Source organism: Myotis nattereri (genome assembly GCF_964212035.1).
Source record: "Myotis nattereri genome assembly, chromosome: X".
Taxonomy (NCBI): domain Eukaryota; kingdom Metazoa; phylum Chordata; class Mammalia; order Chiroptera; family Vespertilionidae; genus Myotis; species Myotis nattereri.
This window is the reverse complement of record NC_138078.1, coordinates 148,880,221-148,896,237: the sequence shown is the minus strand read 5'-3', so window position 1 is coordinate 148,896,237 and position 16,017 is coordinate 148,880,221. Positions and strand designations below refer to the sequence as shown.

Sequence of the window (16,017 nt, the reverse complement as noted above, 5' to 3'; positions counted from 1 at the left end):
CTTTCTGATGGGTGTTTCTGGTTTCTTGTGAATTAACTTTTCTGTATGGATTTCCAGCTGACATAGCAGCACATACTGAAAAGGTTGTTTAGGGATTGAGAAGTACAGCTGGGCCCTGACTGGTTAGGCTCAGTGGATGGAGCGTTGGCCTGTGGACTGAAGGGTCTCAGGTTCGATTCCGGTCAAGGGCATGTACCTTGGTTGCGGGCACATCCCCAGTAGGGAGTGTGCAGGAGGCGGCTGATCGATGTTTCTCTCTCATCGATGTTTCTAACTATCCCTCTCCCTTCCTCTGTAAAAAATCAATAAAATATGTATATTTTTTTAAAAGTACAGGTGGGTAGTTACAAAACAGTTGTTGGGACGTACAGTACAGCGTAGGGAATAGTCAGGGATACTGTAGTAAGTGTATGGGGCCAGGTGGGGACTGGAAAATCAGGAGGAACACTCTGGAAAGTATATGATTGTCTAACCACTATGCCGTACACCTGAAACCAATATAAAATATTGAATGTAGATTTAACTGAAAAAATTAAAATAAATAAGAGCTAGTTGTTTCTTTACTAGATTTCACTGATATCTTTGTCAAAAATCAAGTAATTGCCCTAGCCGGTTTGCTCAGTGGATAGAACCTTGGCCTGCGGACTGAAGGGTCCCAAGTTCGGTTCTGGTCAGGGTCACGAGCCCGGGTTGCAGGCTCCATCCCCAGTAGGGGGCGGGTAGGATCCGTGATTCTCTCTTATCTTTGATGTTTCTCTTTCTCTCACTTCGTTCCTCTCTGAAATCAATAAAAATATATTTTAAAATACATTTTTAAAAAAGAGTTGGCCTTCAGCCATTATTCTCCACTAGGAAGAGAGGATTTAACTGCTTCGTTCTTTCCTTACTAACCTGTGTGTTGGACCTGACCCTCCACCCCATCTGTTAGGCATTTTAACAACGTTTTGTCCAAGAGAGAAACTTGAGCTTTCATCCAAACTCCAAAGCTTAGGCTCCCTGCGCTCCACGCCTCCGCCTACCTCCTGCCCCCACGGACTCTCTCCTTCCCCCTCCCCCCGCTCCCACCCCCTCCCCCCTCCCACCCCCGCGATGGCGGAGGAGGAGGAGGAGGAGGAGGAGGAGGAAGAGGAGGAGGAGGAGGAGGAGGACAGGAGGCGGACAGCTCTGGGTCCCGCAGGTCCCATCCCCTCCACTCCTCCCTCCGAGTCGCAGCTCCCCACCCCTCCACTGACTGACCTTTGAGCCGCCCAGCAGCCACCCGCCCGCCTCCCCACCCCCTTGCAGGAGAAGGAAGGGCTGGCGGCGGCAGAGCTAAGCCCGCTCCGGCAGGCCTCCCACCAGGGCGGCAGGAAGGGCACCAACCGCACCGTCCTCCGTCCTCCGTCCTCCGACCACCGCGACCTGCACGGAGACACCAGGTGGGCGCGACCTTCAGCTCCCAGGCCTGCGCGGGACCCACGTGCAGCGGAGCCGCTTCCCGGCTCCCCGCCCCCACCCCGCCGGCCACCGCTTCCAGCCACGACCCCTGCCTGGGGCCCAGCTCTCGGGAACCAGGGCAGAGAGGGGACACGTGGCAGCCCCCGCTGGCAGGAGCGAGTGTGGGGTTAAAAGCTGCTGTTGTGCAAGCCCCGTGTCTGATCGCGGGCTGTATCGCAGACACAGGGGCCTGGGAGCCTGGCCAGCTCTCACAGTCAAGGAGGATTGCAAATGCTGAGCCGGCAGGTGGTATGGAGGCCTATCTGAGCTGTGCTGTTTCTTTAAAAAAAAAATAATGGTTTTCCCTGGCTGGTTTGGCTCAGTGGCTAGAGTGTCAGCCCAAGGACTGAAGGGCCCTGGGTTCAATTCTGGTCAAGGGCATGTACCTCAGTTGCAGCCCCAGTCCCCCTGGGGAGGCAGCCAGTCAATGTGTCTCTCACATGGAAGCTTCTCTCTGTGTCTCCCTGCTCCCTTCCACTCTAAGAATAAATGGAAAAATATCCTTGGGTGAGGATTAACAACAACAAAAATGTTTTGTTTGTTTTTTTAAACATATTTTTATTGATTTCAGAGAGGAAGGGAGAGATAGAAATATCAATGATGAGAGAGAATCATTGATCGGCTGCCTCTTGCTCGCCCCACACTGGGGATCGAGCCTGCAACCCGGGCCTGTGTCCTTGACTGGAATCGAACCCAGGACCCTTCAGTCCACAGGCCAATGCTCGATCCACTGAGCCAAACCAGCTAGGGCCAAAAATGTTTTTAATGCAGTTTACTGAAGGAAATATTAAACCAAAGATCATTTCCTCCACCCCACCCCCCATTCATGTGCCCATCCATGTGTGAGACCACTTACTTCAAAGCAGATAGGTGCCCGGGAGAAGGAGGAAGAACAGGCCATTTGGGTCAGCAGGGCAGAGTTTGGGGAAGAGAATGCTCTTGAAAGTTGCCTGTTTTTCCTCTCCCACTGGGTTTCTTAGGTAATGTTTTGACTTTTCTGACTTTTCTTCTCCCTGAGTGTTGGTCAAAGTCTCTGGCCTGAAGTCCCAGCATAGAATGTCCCTGCCCGCAGACTTCAAGACGCCTTGCCACCCTGGCACGCTGCCTGCCTGGGCGGCGAGAACCAGCTGAGGGCTGCCAGTTCCCACAAGGGTGCCAGACGGTGCCCTCTTTCCCACCCCTCCCATTGTCCGAATCTGAAAATGGATGTTACTTCTGATTTAGTGTATTATCGCTGAAGAACATACAGTGGGGCCTTGACTTACTGTCCCAACTAACGAGTTTTTTGAGATACAAGCCGATTTTTTTTGCTTTGAGTTGCGAGCTAAAATTCGGGTTACGAGCCAGCTTCAGATACCCCACCACTAGTTGGCGCAGCGAACGTCACAGTGAACACCACACCATCAGCCCAGCATCACATGTCTCACTTGTTCACTTTTTGATTTGACATACGAGTAATTTGAGTTACGAGCTCTGTCACAGAACGAATTAAACTCGTAAGTCAAGGCCCCACTGTACTTTAAAATGCAGCTCAGAAAAAATGCAAAGTGGGGAGGCGCTGGCCTTTGAGTGGTCAGGGAAGTGAATCAACATCAACGCATGGGGACGGCAGCAAGAGAAGGTGACCTCAGACTCCCAGAGCAGCCAGCAGTGAGGGTGCTCCGCCCCTCCCACCCCCCCCTTCGTCTCCCCCTCCCCCCCACCCGTCCACCTTAGCCACTGGGGTCTGGCATGAAGAGCAACCTTGCCACCTCTGAGCTGGCTCTCTGAGGGTCACCAGCACCTAGGTGTGGATGTTGGACTTTCTCTCTCTCTCTCTCTCTCTCTCTCTCTCTCTCTCTCTCTCACACACACACACACACACACACACACACACACACACACAAAGATAGCTTGGCCTGGCCAGTGTTGCTCAGTGGTTGAGCATTAACCTATGAACCAAGAGGACATGATTCAATTCCCGGTCAGGACACATGCCCAGGTGTGGGCGCGATCCCCAGTGCGGGAGGGGGGTGTAAGAGGCAGCCAATTGATGAGTCTCTCTCATCATTGATGTTTCTATCTCTCTGTCCCTCTCTCTTCCTCTCTGAAATCAATAAAAATATATTTTTAAAAAAATAGAAGCTAGCTTGGAAAAAAGCCCTGGCAAGTTGATTGAAGATGTCTCATGCTATCGTCTATCTGCTCTTAGTTCTTTTTCAGACACATCTCCTCCTGCCACATTACATATTTTGTTCTGATTTGGGGAAAGTGTGCCCAGCCGTTCTAGTTCTAATAAAAACAACTCAGTCTGTATTGGCAGCTTACCGGGGTCTCAAGCCAGATGCCGCACTGAATTCGCTCCATGAGATCACGTTGCATGTTGTCTCTGTCGCCTTCAGTAGATCCCCCATGACCATGTGTTCCATTAAGATTGAGTGTGTCCTGCCGGAGAACTGCCGGTGCGGGGAGTCTCCAGTGTGGGAGGAAGCGACCAACTCTCTGCTCTTCGTAGATATTCCTTCAAAGAAGGTTTGCCGGTGGGATTCGCTCAGCAAGCAAGTTCATCGAGTGACTGTGGGTAAGGATGAAGGCGGGGCTCAGATCCACCCAGCCAGCCATCTTTTCTCTGGGGAAGGGAGGTCACCTCAAGTGTCATTCCCCTGGGACCTTCATGTGAAAGCTGAATATGCTGTAAAACTCTCGGATTGTCAAGCTGTCTGTGTCCTCCACTTTTGTTAATCCTCACCATTGCTTTCTAGAGAAAGAGGAAGGAAGGAAGGAAGGAAGGAAGGAAGGAAGGAAGGAAGGAAGGGAGGGAGGGAGGATGAAACATCAGTGTGAGACACATCAATTGGTTGCCTCCCCCACAGACCCTGACCAGAGCTAGGGATCAAACCCGCAACCCAGGTTCATGCCCTACACCAGGAATCGAACCCGTGACCCTTCGGTGAGAGGGGCGATGCTCTACCCACTGGGAAACACCAGCCAGGGCTGTCGTTCTCCCCCTTTGAGCCAGGAGTACATTCTGGATGGTCAGTACTTCCCTCTTCCTCTGTGAAGGAGGGGCAGCATTCCCCATTTTGTTCCAATAATGACGTGCTATCGGATCTTTCCTTCACACCTTCAGATGAGAGCACTGGAAGCTGCAGACTGCTATCTAAATTATTTAATTGAAATAAATTTTATTTTTAAAGAAATTTTTAATATATTTTATTGATTTCAGAGAGGAAGGGAAAGGGAGAGAGAGACAGAAACGTCAATGATGAGAGAGAATCATTGATCGGCTGCCTCCTGCACACCCCCTACTGGGGATGGAGCCCGCAACCCAGGCATGTGCCCTTGACCAGAATCAAACCCAGGATCCTTCAGTCCACAGGCTGACGCTCTATCCATTGAGCAAAACCAGCTAGGGCTGAAATAAATTTTAACTTTTTATGTAATTTTTAATTAAATAGGGCCCCTTAAAAAGGAATGTCCTGTACTGGAGGGAGAGAAGAATGTCACAAAGCCTAGTTGCTGAAACTAAACAGCGTGTCTCTGAATTTCCTGGGGAGCAGACAAATTTAGCATCTCTTGTTCTGTGACAACTGCTTTGGTGCCCACCCACCACCACCACCACAACACACACACACACACACACACACACACACACACACACACACACACAGTCAGTTAGGAATCCCTCCTCTGAACTTGATGTGGCGCCTGCCCCAATGTGTGGTGGCTGCTGGGGTTCCACTTCTCTGCTAGACTGGGAGCTTCCAATAGGGTTGGATTTCACTCACCTTTCTGTGCCTGCTGTCCAGAACAGTGCCTGGAGTTTATTATCAACAAGTATCCTCGGGTTCTGTAGCCTTCATTCTACCCTTCATTCATCAACAGAAGGAAGCGAGCACACCATTGTCGAAAGGGCTGCAATCCTCTTGGCGACGGCAGGTGGCATGATAGGCTCAGCGCGCTGCTCGGCCCCTGGGCTGCGTGCTGCGTTCTGATTGTGGCTTTCGCCTCTGCAGACGCCCCAGTCAGCTCCGTGGCCCTCCGCCAGTTGGGAGGCTATGTCGCCACCGTTGGAACAAAGTTTTGTGCTTTGGACTGGGAAGATCAGTCAGCCATTGTCCTGGCCACCATAGATCAAGACAAGAAAAACAATCGATTCAATGATGGGAAGGTGGATCCCGCTGGGAGATACTTTGCTGGTATGGTTTATCTTTAGCACCTACTTACTGAGCTTGGCAACAACAAAAAAAACAACAACAACACTGATAAAAGTCTCACTGCTTTAATGGCAAAAATGTCTTGGGTTCTTTTGTTATTAACTTGAGTAATTTGTACCACTAAAAAAAAATCCCATGAGAAAAACGTCAGATATTCTTTCAGCTTCTGTCTCTAACAGAGACCAAAATTTGTATGATAACATTATGGCTTAAATAAGTTTTAAATATATAAGCTTTGTTGTTGATGTTTACATTAGAAATAATTTCAAATTTACAGAAAGAAGTAAGAATTGTACAAACACCTGTGTACCCTTTATCTGAATGTACCTATTGTCAACACTTTGCTCCATTTATCTCTCTACATGTATAAATTTTTCTCCAGAATCACTTGAAAGTTGCATATATCATGTGCCTTTACTACTAAAATACCTCTTGTGTTTCATGCTTCCTTTTGGTATCATTTCCCTTCTGTCTAAAGAAGTTCCTTTAGCAATTAGTTTAGAGTGGGTCTACTGGCTATGCATTCTCTTGGTTTTACTTTATGTGAGAATGCCTTTATTTCACCCTCATTCTTTTTTAAAATTTCTTTATTGATTAAGGTATTATATATGTGTCCTTATCTCCCCATTGCTCCCCCACCCCTCCACTCATGTCCTCACCCCCCTGGTGTCTGTGTCCATTGGTTAGGCTTATATGCATGCTTACAAGTTCTTTGGTTGATCTCTCCCCCTTCCCCCCACCCTCCCCTACCTTCCCTCTGAGGTTTGACAGTCTGATCGGTGCTTCTCTGTCTCTGGGTCTGTTTTTGTTCATCGGTTTATGTTGTTCATTATTTTCCATAAATGAGTGAGATCATGTGATATTTATCTTTCTCTGACTGGCTTATTTCACTTGGCATAATGCTCTCCAGTTCCATCCATGCTGTTGCAAATTGTAAGAATTCCTTCTTTTTTACCGCAGCGTAGTATTCCATTGTGTAGATGTACCACTGTTTTCTAATCCACTCATCTGCTGATGGGCACTTAGGCTGTTTCCAAATCTTAGCCATGGTGAATTGTGCTGCTATGAACATAGGGATGCATATATCCTTTCTGATTGGTGTTTCTGGTTTCTTGGGATATATTCCTAGAAGTGGGATCACTGGGTCAAATGGGAGTTCCATTTTTAGTTTTTTGAGGAAACTCCATACTGTTCTCCACAGTGGCTGCACCAGTCTGCATTCCCACCAGCAGTGCACAAGGGTTCCTTTTTCTCTGCATCCTCTCCAGCACTTGTCGTTTGTTGATGATAGCCATTCTGACAGGTGTGAGATGATATTTCATTGCTGTTTTGATTTGCATCTCTCAGATGATTAGTAACTTTGAGCATGTTTTCATATGTCTCTTGGCCTTCTGTATGTACTATTTGGAGAAGTGTCTATTTAGGTCCGTTGCCCATTTTTTGATTGGGTTATCTTCCTTCTGTTAAGTTGTATGAGTTCCCTGTAAATGTTGGAGATTAAACCCTTATCGGTGATAACATTGGCAAATATGTTTTCCCAGGCAGTGGGCTTTCTCGTTGTTTTGTTGATAGTTTCTTTTGCTGTGCAAAAACTTTTTATTTTGATGTAGTCCCATTTGTTTATTAACGCTTTAGTTTCCATTGCCCTAGGAGCTGTATCGGTGAAGAAATTGCTTTGGCATATGTCTGAGATTTTACTGCCTGTGGATTCCTCTAGTATTTTTATGGTTTCCCCTCTTACGTTTAAGTCCTTTATCCATTTTAAGTTTATTTTGTGTATGGTATAAGTTGGTGGTCAAATTTCATTATTTTGCATGTATCTGTCCAATTTTCCCAGCACCATTTATTGAAGAGACTGTCTTGACTCCATTGTATGTTCATGCCTCCTTTGTCAAATATTAATTGAGCATAGTGGCTTGGGTCAATTTCTGGGTTCCCTATTCCATTCCATTGATCTATATGTCTGTTCTTGTGCCAGTACCAGGCAGTTATGAGAACAGTGGCTTTGTAATATAGCTTGATATCTGGTATTGAGATCCCTCCCACTTTGTTCTTCTTTCTCATGATCGCTGCAGCTATTCGGGGTCTTTTTTTATTCCAGATGAATTTTTGGAAAGTTCAGCATATTTCACAGACTTAGAACAAACTTTCACCCTCATTCTTAAAGGATATTTTCAGTGAAGATAGTATTTCAGGTTGACACTTTTTTTTTCTTTCAGCAAATTTAAAATGTGTCACTTCCTTCTGACCTCCATGGATTCTCATGAAAAATTTATGGTCATTGAACTCATTATTCCCCCATATTTAATATGTGATTTTTCTTTCATTAATTTCAAGAATTTCTATTTTACTTTAGTTTTCAGAAATTTGACTATGATGTATCTAGGTATAGGTTTCTTTGGGCTTATCCTGTTTTGGGTTTGCTCAGCTCCTTGGATTTATAGTTTTGTGCTTTTCGCCAAATTTGAGGAGTTTTAAGCCATTACTTCTTAAAATATTTTTTGGTCTTGTATTCTTTTTCCTCTTCTCTAGGAATCCAGTATGTTAGCTCTTTTATTGTTGTCCTACAGGTCCCTAAAGCTCTGTTCATTTTTTTCAATCTTTATTATTTCTGTTGGTCAGATTCAAATAAATTTCTATTGACCTAACATATGTATGCCGACTCTTTCCTCTGTCATCTTTTTTCTTCTATCAGGTCCATCCAGTAAGATTTTTTAAGTTCAGTTATTTTTTTACTTCTAAAATTTTCATTTGATTATCCTTTATATCTTCTATTTCTTTGCTGATATTTTCTATTTTGAGTTTTATTTCAAGATGGTTTACAAATTGCTCATAAGAGCTGTTTTAATCTTTGTTAAATAATTCCAACATCTGTGCCATTTTGCTCTCTGCATCTGTTGCTGCTTTTCCTATACAAATTGAGATTTTCATGCTTCTTTGTGTTGCCAAGTAATTTTGAACAGTATCCTGACCATTTTTACTATTATGTTATGAGACCCTGAGTCTTGTTTAAATCCTATGAAGAATGTTTATATATTAGTTTTAGTAAGTAATCTGTATGTTTAGGCTCAGACCTCAGACCACAAGTTCCAACCTGCTTTCTCTTAGGTGCCATTAGATTTTGTCCCACATGCATGCCACTTGGTAGTCAGTCTGAGACTTAGAATGAATTCTATCCACAGCACCACTCTCTGTTTGATATGCTAATTGGAATCATATCCATGCATGTACAAGTAGAATATGAGTCCAGATCACAGATCATTTTATGGGGTTGCATTCCTGTGCAACACCCTCTTCACTCTCTCTGGGTACGTTCAGCTTGCTAGAACTCTCCTTTCATTCCTCCAGCCTGAAACCACCTATATCTATGATTGTGCTCCCTCCAAGGTCAAATGGCAGGAGGACAGAGAGAGAGCGAACATAAAAGCAACCGTGTTCGGTTCTGCCCTTTTGGAGCTGTGACTTCACCAAATGGAACAGAATGTTCCTTCCCCTCAGAGATTTGATTCCTGCAGTTTTCTGTTGCTGGACACACTCTACTGTTGCTACCCTTGCTGCAGAATTGCCTGGGGACCGATGCATGAGAGAATGGAGAAAAGGGTGTGGAAATTGCCAGGAGAGGAGGAGGAGGAGCTAGAAGAAGGGAAAGTGGGGATAAATGGTGATGGAAGGAGACTTGACTTGGGGTGGTGAACACACAGTACAATATACACATGATGGCCGAAACCGGTTTGGCTCAGTGGATAGAGCGTCAGCCTGCGGACTGAAAGGTCCCAGGTTCGATTCCGGTCAAGGGCATGTACCTGGGTTGCGGGCACATCCCCAGTAGGAGATGTGCAGGAGGCAGCTGATCGATGTTTCTTTCTCATCGATGTTTCTAACTATCTCTCTCCCTTCCTCTCTGTAAAAAATCAATAAAATATATTTAAAATATATATATATATATATATATATATATATATATATATATATACACACACACACATGATGTGTTGCAGAATTGTATACATGAAACCTGTATGATTGTATTAGCCAATGTCACCCCAATAAATCCAATTGGAAAAATAACCAGGGTATTTCTTCTACTCCTCTGAACCTCAGGAGTTTTCTTTTCTGCTCCTGGAGCCACAACTTGAGGGTTTCTCTTGGATCTCTGTCTGCACCGCAGTACTCACTTCAAGTTCAGGCTGTGCTAAGTTCAGTTGCAGGATGCTGGGGCATCCTGGAGGATAAAATGGAAAACTCAACACCAACTAAGTGGTACTTCAAAATGGTGTTCTTCTCTGAACTTCCTGACATTTACTTTCTGAGTTCCCAAACAGCTATGCCTTGCATTTTGACCAAGTTGTATAGCTGTGCTCAGTGGGAGAAAATGATATTGGTGCACATGGACTCCTTGTTATCTGGAACTAGAACCTGTGTAGTTTTGATTTGCATTACAAGCAAGGTAGTTGTCATTTTTATTTTCATATATTTTTATTGATTTCAGAGAGGAATGGAGAGGGAGACAGAGAAACATCAATGATGAGAATCACAGTTCAGCTGCTTTCTGCACACTCCCTACTGGGCATTGAGCCTGCAGCATGGGCATGTGCCCTGACCGTGACCTTCTGGTTCATAGGTCAACGCTCAACCACTGAGCCACGCCAGCTGGGCAGTAGTTGTCATTTTTTAAAAATATAGGACCCAGATTGGGATTGTATAAATTCCTTGATTTAATCGTGAGAAGGAACCCTGGTAAGAAAAGATAGTGCCACCATGGGCAAGATGCTGTGGGACTGAGCTCAGCGGTCTTTGGTTTTTGTAGGCACCATGGCTGAAGAAACAGCCCCAGGAGTTCTGGAGCGGCACCAAGGGTCCCTGTACTGCCTCTTTCCTGACCACCATGTGGAAAAGTACTTTGACCAGGTGGACATCTCCAATGGCTTGGATTGGTCCCTGGACCACAAAATCTTCTATTACATAGACAGCCTGTCCTACTCCGTGGATGCTTTTGACTATGACTTGCACACAGGAAAGATCTGTACGTACTTTTTCATTATTTTTCTTAATACTGCTCATATTTTTTCTTATGTATATCATTAGTAAGCTGCCTGTCCCTCCACCCATGTGTAAAGATCCTTACTTCGTCAAATAGAGAGCTGTCCAATGATATTATCCTAGTATGGTAATGATTACACACACTTGACTATAATGCAGTTGATCATGGCTCTTAACACAACTAAATGTGGCCACAGGTGGCATAATATGGATAGATCTTTAATCCTCTTTCTTTTCAAAAAAAAATATATTTTATTGATTTTTTACAGAGAGGAAGAGAGATGGATAGAGAGTTAGAAATATTGATGAGAGAGAAACATCGATCAGCTGCCTCCTGCACATCTCCTACTGGGGATGCGCCCGCAACCAAGGTACATGCCCTTGACCGGAATTGAACCTGGGACCTTTCAGTCCGCAGGCCGATGCTCTATCCACTGAGCCAAACTAGTTAGGGCGAAAGAAACTCTTGTAATATTTCATTTTGATAAGGTGATTATGAAGCATTAGGCAGAAACAGAACTCATACATTGTACTAGTTTTTGTGAGTGAATTGGTTACATGGCACCATTGAGTTGCCTTCTAGATCTTGAGGTTAATCAAAGTAGGCATTTTTGTAAGTAAAACTGCAAAGGTCTAACCACAGGCTGAAGTACAGGGTGTCCCAAAAAAATGTATACACATTTTAACAGCTAATCACTCAATTTTGTAAATGAATTGTATTTTAATAAACACTGCCTTTATAATTATTCAGAGTGCATGTATACATTTTTTGGGACACCCTATGTATCTGAGGTGGTCATGAGGGAATTCAGTTCAGCCTCAAAAAGATATAATGGTATTTTATTTTATATTTTTTTATTGATTTCAGAGAGGAAGGGAGAGGGAGAGAGAGATAGAAACATCAATGATGAGAGAGAATCATTGACTGGCTGCCTCCTGCAAGCCCCCTACTGGGGATCAAGCCAGCAACCCGGGCATGTGCCCTTGACTGGAATCAAACCCGGGACCCTTCAGTCCACAGGCCGATGCTCTATCCATTGAGCAAAACTGGCCAGGGCCTATTGGTATTTTATTAAGAATTCTACTTCCTGCCTGGCTGATGTGGCTCAGTGGTTGAGCATTGACCCATGAACCAGGAGGTCACGGTTTGATTCCCAGTCAAGGGCACATGCCTGGGTTGAGGGCTCGATCCACAGTAGGGGGCGTGCAGGAGGCAGCTGATCAATGATTCTCTCTCATCATGGATGTTTCTATCTCTCTCCCTCTCCCTTCCTCTCTGAAATCAATTTTTTAAAAAGAATTCTGCTTTCTTTTTTCTCTCCTCTGAAAGCTTCGACAGACATGTGTGTCCCCAAACCTAAAGGATGAATCCACCCCAAATCATGTGGTGAAAATCCTTTGTTGAGGGGTACCCATCAGATTTGTGGTCATTGTTTAGAGTTAGGAATCCTTTTGAACCATCCGCCTGTGGTTCCCATACACCAGAACCCAGATAAGCAGAAGTGGTCAGTATTTATAATCATTTGATTGCTCATTGTTTGGTGCTTAGTATTGAGTAGCTTGTTGTTTGTGTGTGGGGGGGGGTGCTTTTTTTCAAACCGTAGCCAACCGCAGAAGTGTTTACAAGCTGGAGAAAGACGAACAAATCCCAGATGGAATGTGTATCGATGCCGAGGGGAAGCTCTGGGTGGCCTGTTACAATGGAGGAAGAGTGATTCGTTTAGATCCTGAGACAGGTAGGCTCACAACACAATGGAAAATCCCTGTCATGTCTAGAAACACCAGACACTAGGGACTGGAGAAAATTCATTATTAATAAAATTAGACAGCAATATACAGGGTATCCCTCCAAATGAATACACACTATAACAGCTGATAGCTCAATTTTTTAAAATATATTTTTTATTAATCTCAGAAAGGGAGGGAGAGAAAAATAGAAACATCAGTGATGAAAGAGAATCATTGGTTTGTTGCCTCCTGCATGCCCCCTACTGGGGATGGAGCCTGCAACCCGGGCATGTGCCCTTGACCGGAATCGAACCTGGGACCCTTCAATCCGCAGGCCAACGCTCTATCCACTGAGCAAAACCAGCTAGGGCCTGATAGCTCAATGTTGAAAATAAAATACATTTTAATAAGCACTGCCTTTATAATTATTCAAAGTGTGTGTATACATTTTTGGGGGACACCCTATATTCAAAGGTGTCAATTGGATGATTTTAGAAATCAAGGCCAAATAGATAGCCCCCAGTTTGTAGTCAGAACTTCTTTTCCTTTGCAGATAAGTCTTTTTGTTCAAAACAAATAAATTGTCAGGGAAGGTAGGTGCTATACGTGGTTGAAATGTGACTTCCACCATCTTCTTTAAACTCTTCTATTACTCTGGAAAGGGTCCTGAAAGCTTTTGCAGGTTGGGAATTTGCTAGAAATAAACTTTAAATAAAATATTTGGTGCTCTAGGGCAGTGGTCGGCAAACCGCGGCTCACGAGCCACATGCGGCTCTTTGGCTCCTTGAGTGTGGCTCTTCCACAAAATAACACATATGGGCGCGCACGTACAGTGCGATTGAAATTTCGTGGCCCATGCACAGAAGTCGGTTTTCGGCCTGGGCGAGTCTATTTTGAAGAAGTGGCGTTAGAAGAAGTGGGGGGGTGTCGGTCGGTTGGGCGACGGGAGACGCTGAGCGAGATGACCCCGGGTACGCAGCGCGCGATTCATGTGCAGGAGTTGAGGATGGGAGAGGTGGAAGGAGTTGACCTCAGAATCAGATTGAGGATGTTTTTAGCAAAGGCCAGCTTAGGAGTACCCTAATTAAGTTAATACCAATGTACCTACCTATATAGTTTAAGTTTAAGAAATGTGGCTCTCAAAAGAAATTTCAATCATTGTACTGTTGAGATTTGGCTCTGTTGACTAATGAGTTTGCCGACCACTGCTCTAGGGAAAAGACTCCAAACTGTGAAGTTGCCTGTGGATAAAACCACCTCCTGTTGCTTTGGAGGGAAGGATTACTCTGAAATGTACGTGACCTGTGCCCGGGATGGAATAGGCCCTGAGGATCTTTTGCGGCAACCTAAAGCTGGTGGAATTTTCAAGGTGATCTGGCTATTTCTTTTCATTGAGGATGAGGTGGGAGATCCTCAGTTAAGTATAATCAAGTGATCGGTGCTTTTTCATACTTCCAAGACATAATTCCAGTTAGCATTTTAAGCTCATCATGCTACACTTAAAAACGTTTTACTTAGATTTTCTAGACTGAAAGTTATCTGAAGTCCAGGACAACATTTTTAGACTCCTTTTACAGTTCTTAAAAATAATTTTTACTTCAGTAGTGTTTGCTGAAATTCTATAAATCAGTAGGATGGGCTTGGAAAACCAGTTTTTGAAACATGTTTATAAGATCGTTGATTGGCCCGGCCAGCATGACTCAGTGGTTGAGCGTCAACCTATGAACCAGGAGGTCATGGTTGGATTCCCAGTTTGATTCAGGGTTTGATTCCCAGTCAGGGCACATGCCCTCAGGGCACAAACCCAGCTCATGGGCTTAAACCCCGGTGGGGGTGGGGCGTGCAGGAGGCAACCAATCAATGATTCTCTCACATCATTGATGTTTCTATCTCTCCCTCTCCCTTCCTCTCTGAAATCAATAAAAATATATAATGAATAAATAAATAAGATTAGTTGATTGTTTTGATGTCACAAGAATATTTTCAGGTTTTTAATTTTTTACAACAAAACAAATACTGATAAAAAGTATAGACTTTTTGAGCTGAAAAGAAATTTAGAAATCATTTGGTTCAAATCCCTTTCTTAATAGTTGTGAAATTATAGAAATAAATTCAGCTTTAAATCCCAGTTAGTTGTAAATGGTTGCTGTTTAGATTATTATCTGTGTGAAAAAATGGGTTAGATCATAAATACCTAATCAAGTAATTCCTCTTTATGATAGGGAATAAAATAAGAATAATAGGTGGTTAAATATATAATGTGAATCATAAAAGTGCTTTTGAAAAATGCTTGTGGATAACTTTTTATCACAGTTTCTCTCTTTTCTTTTTTTAACAGATAACCGGCCTGGGGGTTAAAGGAATTCCTCCCTATCCTTTTGTAGGCTAAGTGACAGGCCTTCTTTCCTACTGGGGGAAACTTTGCAGACAGCTAGAAAATGCTGGAGCTGAAATTTCTATCTAGTTACCAAAACCTGAAGCAATGATGTTATAACAGAATTACGTTTTTATTTACTATTTTTTAAATGTAGAGATTGTTAACAAGGAGTGGCAGGTGGGTTTGATAACATACTATAAGGCCTTCTGCAAAGGTACTACAAAAATGTCAAGAATTGTTCAACTGTCAACCAGCCTCTTGATTCTTTACAAATTGCTGGTGGACAGGGGCAGAGGGAAGAGACTATACCTGTTCTCTATTCTGCAGTTCATACTTACTATGCCTAAAGCTTCGAACTAATAAATAGCAATCTGCTAAAGATCTACTACAATTATGTTCCTTTTTATTTTCATCATAATCTTATAAAATGTGCTGCAATGGGAACCTACCTTCATCTTACTCTTCCTATATATTATTTTAAAAATTAAATAATGCTAGAGGATGTGAATTAAACACTTTGGCAACATCCATGGTTCCAACTGCCACCTCATAGATATAAAAGTAATATATTACTTTGGAAAGAATATTTTTAAAATAGCTTTATTGAGTTATAATTGACCTATACATACTTAAAGTACACAATTTGATAAGTTTGTTCCCACAAGCAAGATAATGAATCTATCCACTACCCCCAAGACTTTCCCTATATCCCTTTGTAATACTTTCCTTTGGTTCCTCTGTATGCCTGCTCCCATCCCAAAGAAATCACTGATCTGATCTATGTCACTATACATTAGCCTTAAAATTTCTTTTATTCTTTTTAAAAATATATATTTTATTGATTTTTTACAGAGAGGAAGGGAGAGTGATAGAGAGTTAGGAACATCAATGAGAGAAACATCGATCAGCTGCCTCCTGCACACCCCCTATTGGGGATATGCCTGCAACCAAGGTACATGCCCTTGACCGGAATCCAACCTGGGATCCTTCAGTCCGCAGGCAAGTGTTCTATCCACTGAGCCACACCGGTTAGGGCTTATTTGTTCTTTTTAAAAAAATTTTAGATATTTTAGTTCTTTTAGCATTCCATATAAATTTTAGAATCAGCTTGACTATATCTACAAAAATTCTGCTGCAATTTTCATTGAAATTGCTTTAAATCTGTAGAATAATTTGGAGAGAATTGGCATCTTTACTATT

General features: G+C 43.5%; 1 protein-coding gene across 1 annotated transcript; it reads left to right on the top strand.

The window, feature by feature from the left end:
* Positions 1 to 1,125: 1,125 nt before the first annotated feature.
* RGN (regucalcin) lies at positions 1,126 to 15,206 on the top strand. The gene is made up of 7 exons (XM_081081258.1): positions 1,126 to 1,418; positions 3,858 to 4,036; positions 5,472 to 5,654; positions 10,480 to 10,695; positions 12,317 to 12,448; positions 13,655 to 13,809; positions 14,779 to 15,206. Exons 2-7 carry the CDS (start codon positions 3,868 to 3,870, stop codon positions 14,827 to 14,829), a joined length of 906 nt encoding a protein of 301 aa, XP_080937384.1. The 5' UTR covers positions 1,126 to 1,418; positions 3,858 to 3,867; the 3' UTR covers positions 14,830 to 15,206.
* The last annotated feature ends 811 nt before the right edge of the window (positions 15,207 to 16,017 follow it).

Coding starts and splice junctions, on each gene's coding strand:
- RGN (XM_081081258.1), top strand. CDS start 3,868: ATGACCATGTGTTCCATTAAGATTGAGTGTGTCCTGCCGGAGAACTGC. Junction 5,655..10,479: donor CGCTGGGAGATACTTTGCTG/GTATGGTTTATC, acceptor TGGTTTTTGTAG/GCACCATGGCTGAAGAAACA. Junction 10,696..12,316: donor CTTGCACACAGGAAAGATCT/GTACGTACTTTT, acceptor TTCAAACCGTAG/CCAACCGCAGAAGTGTTTAC.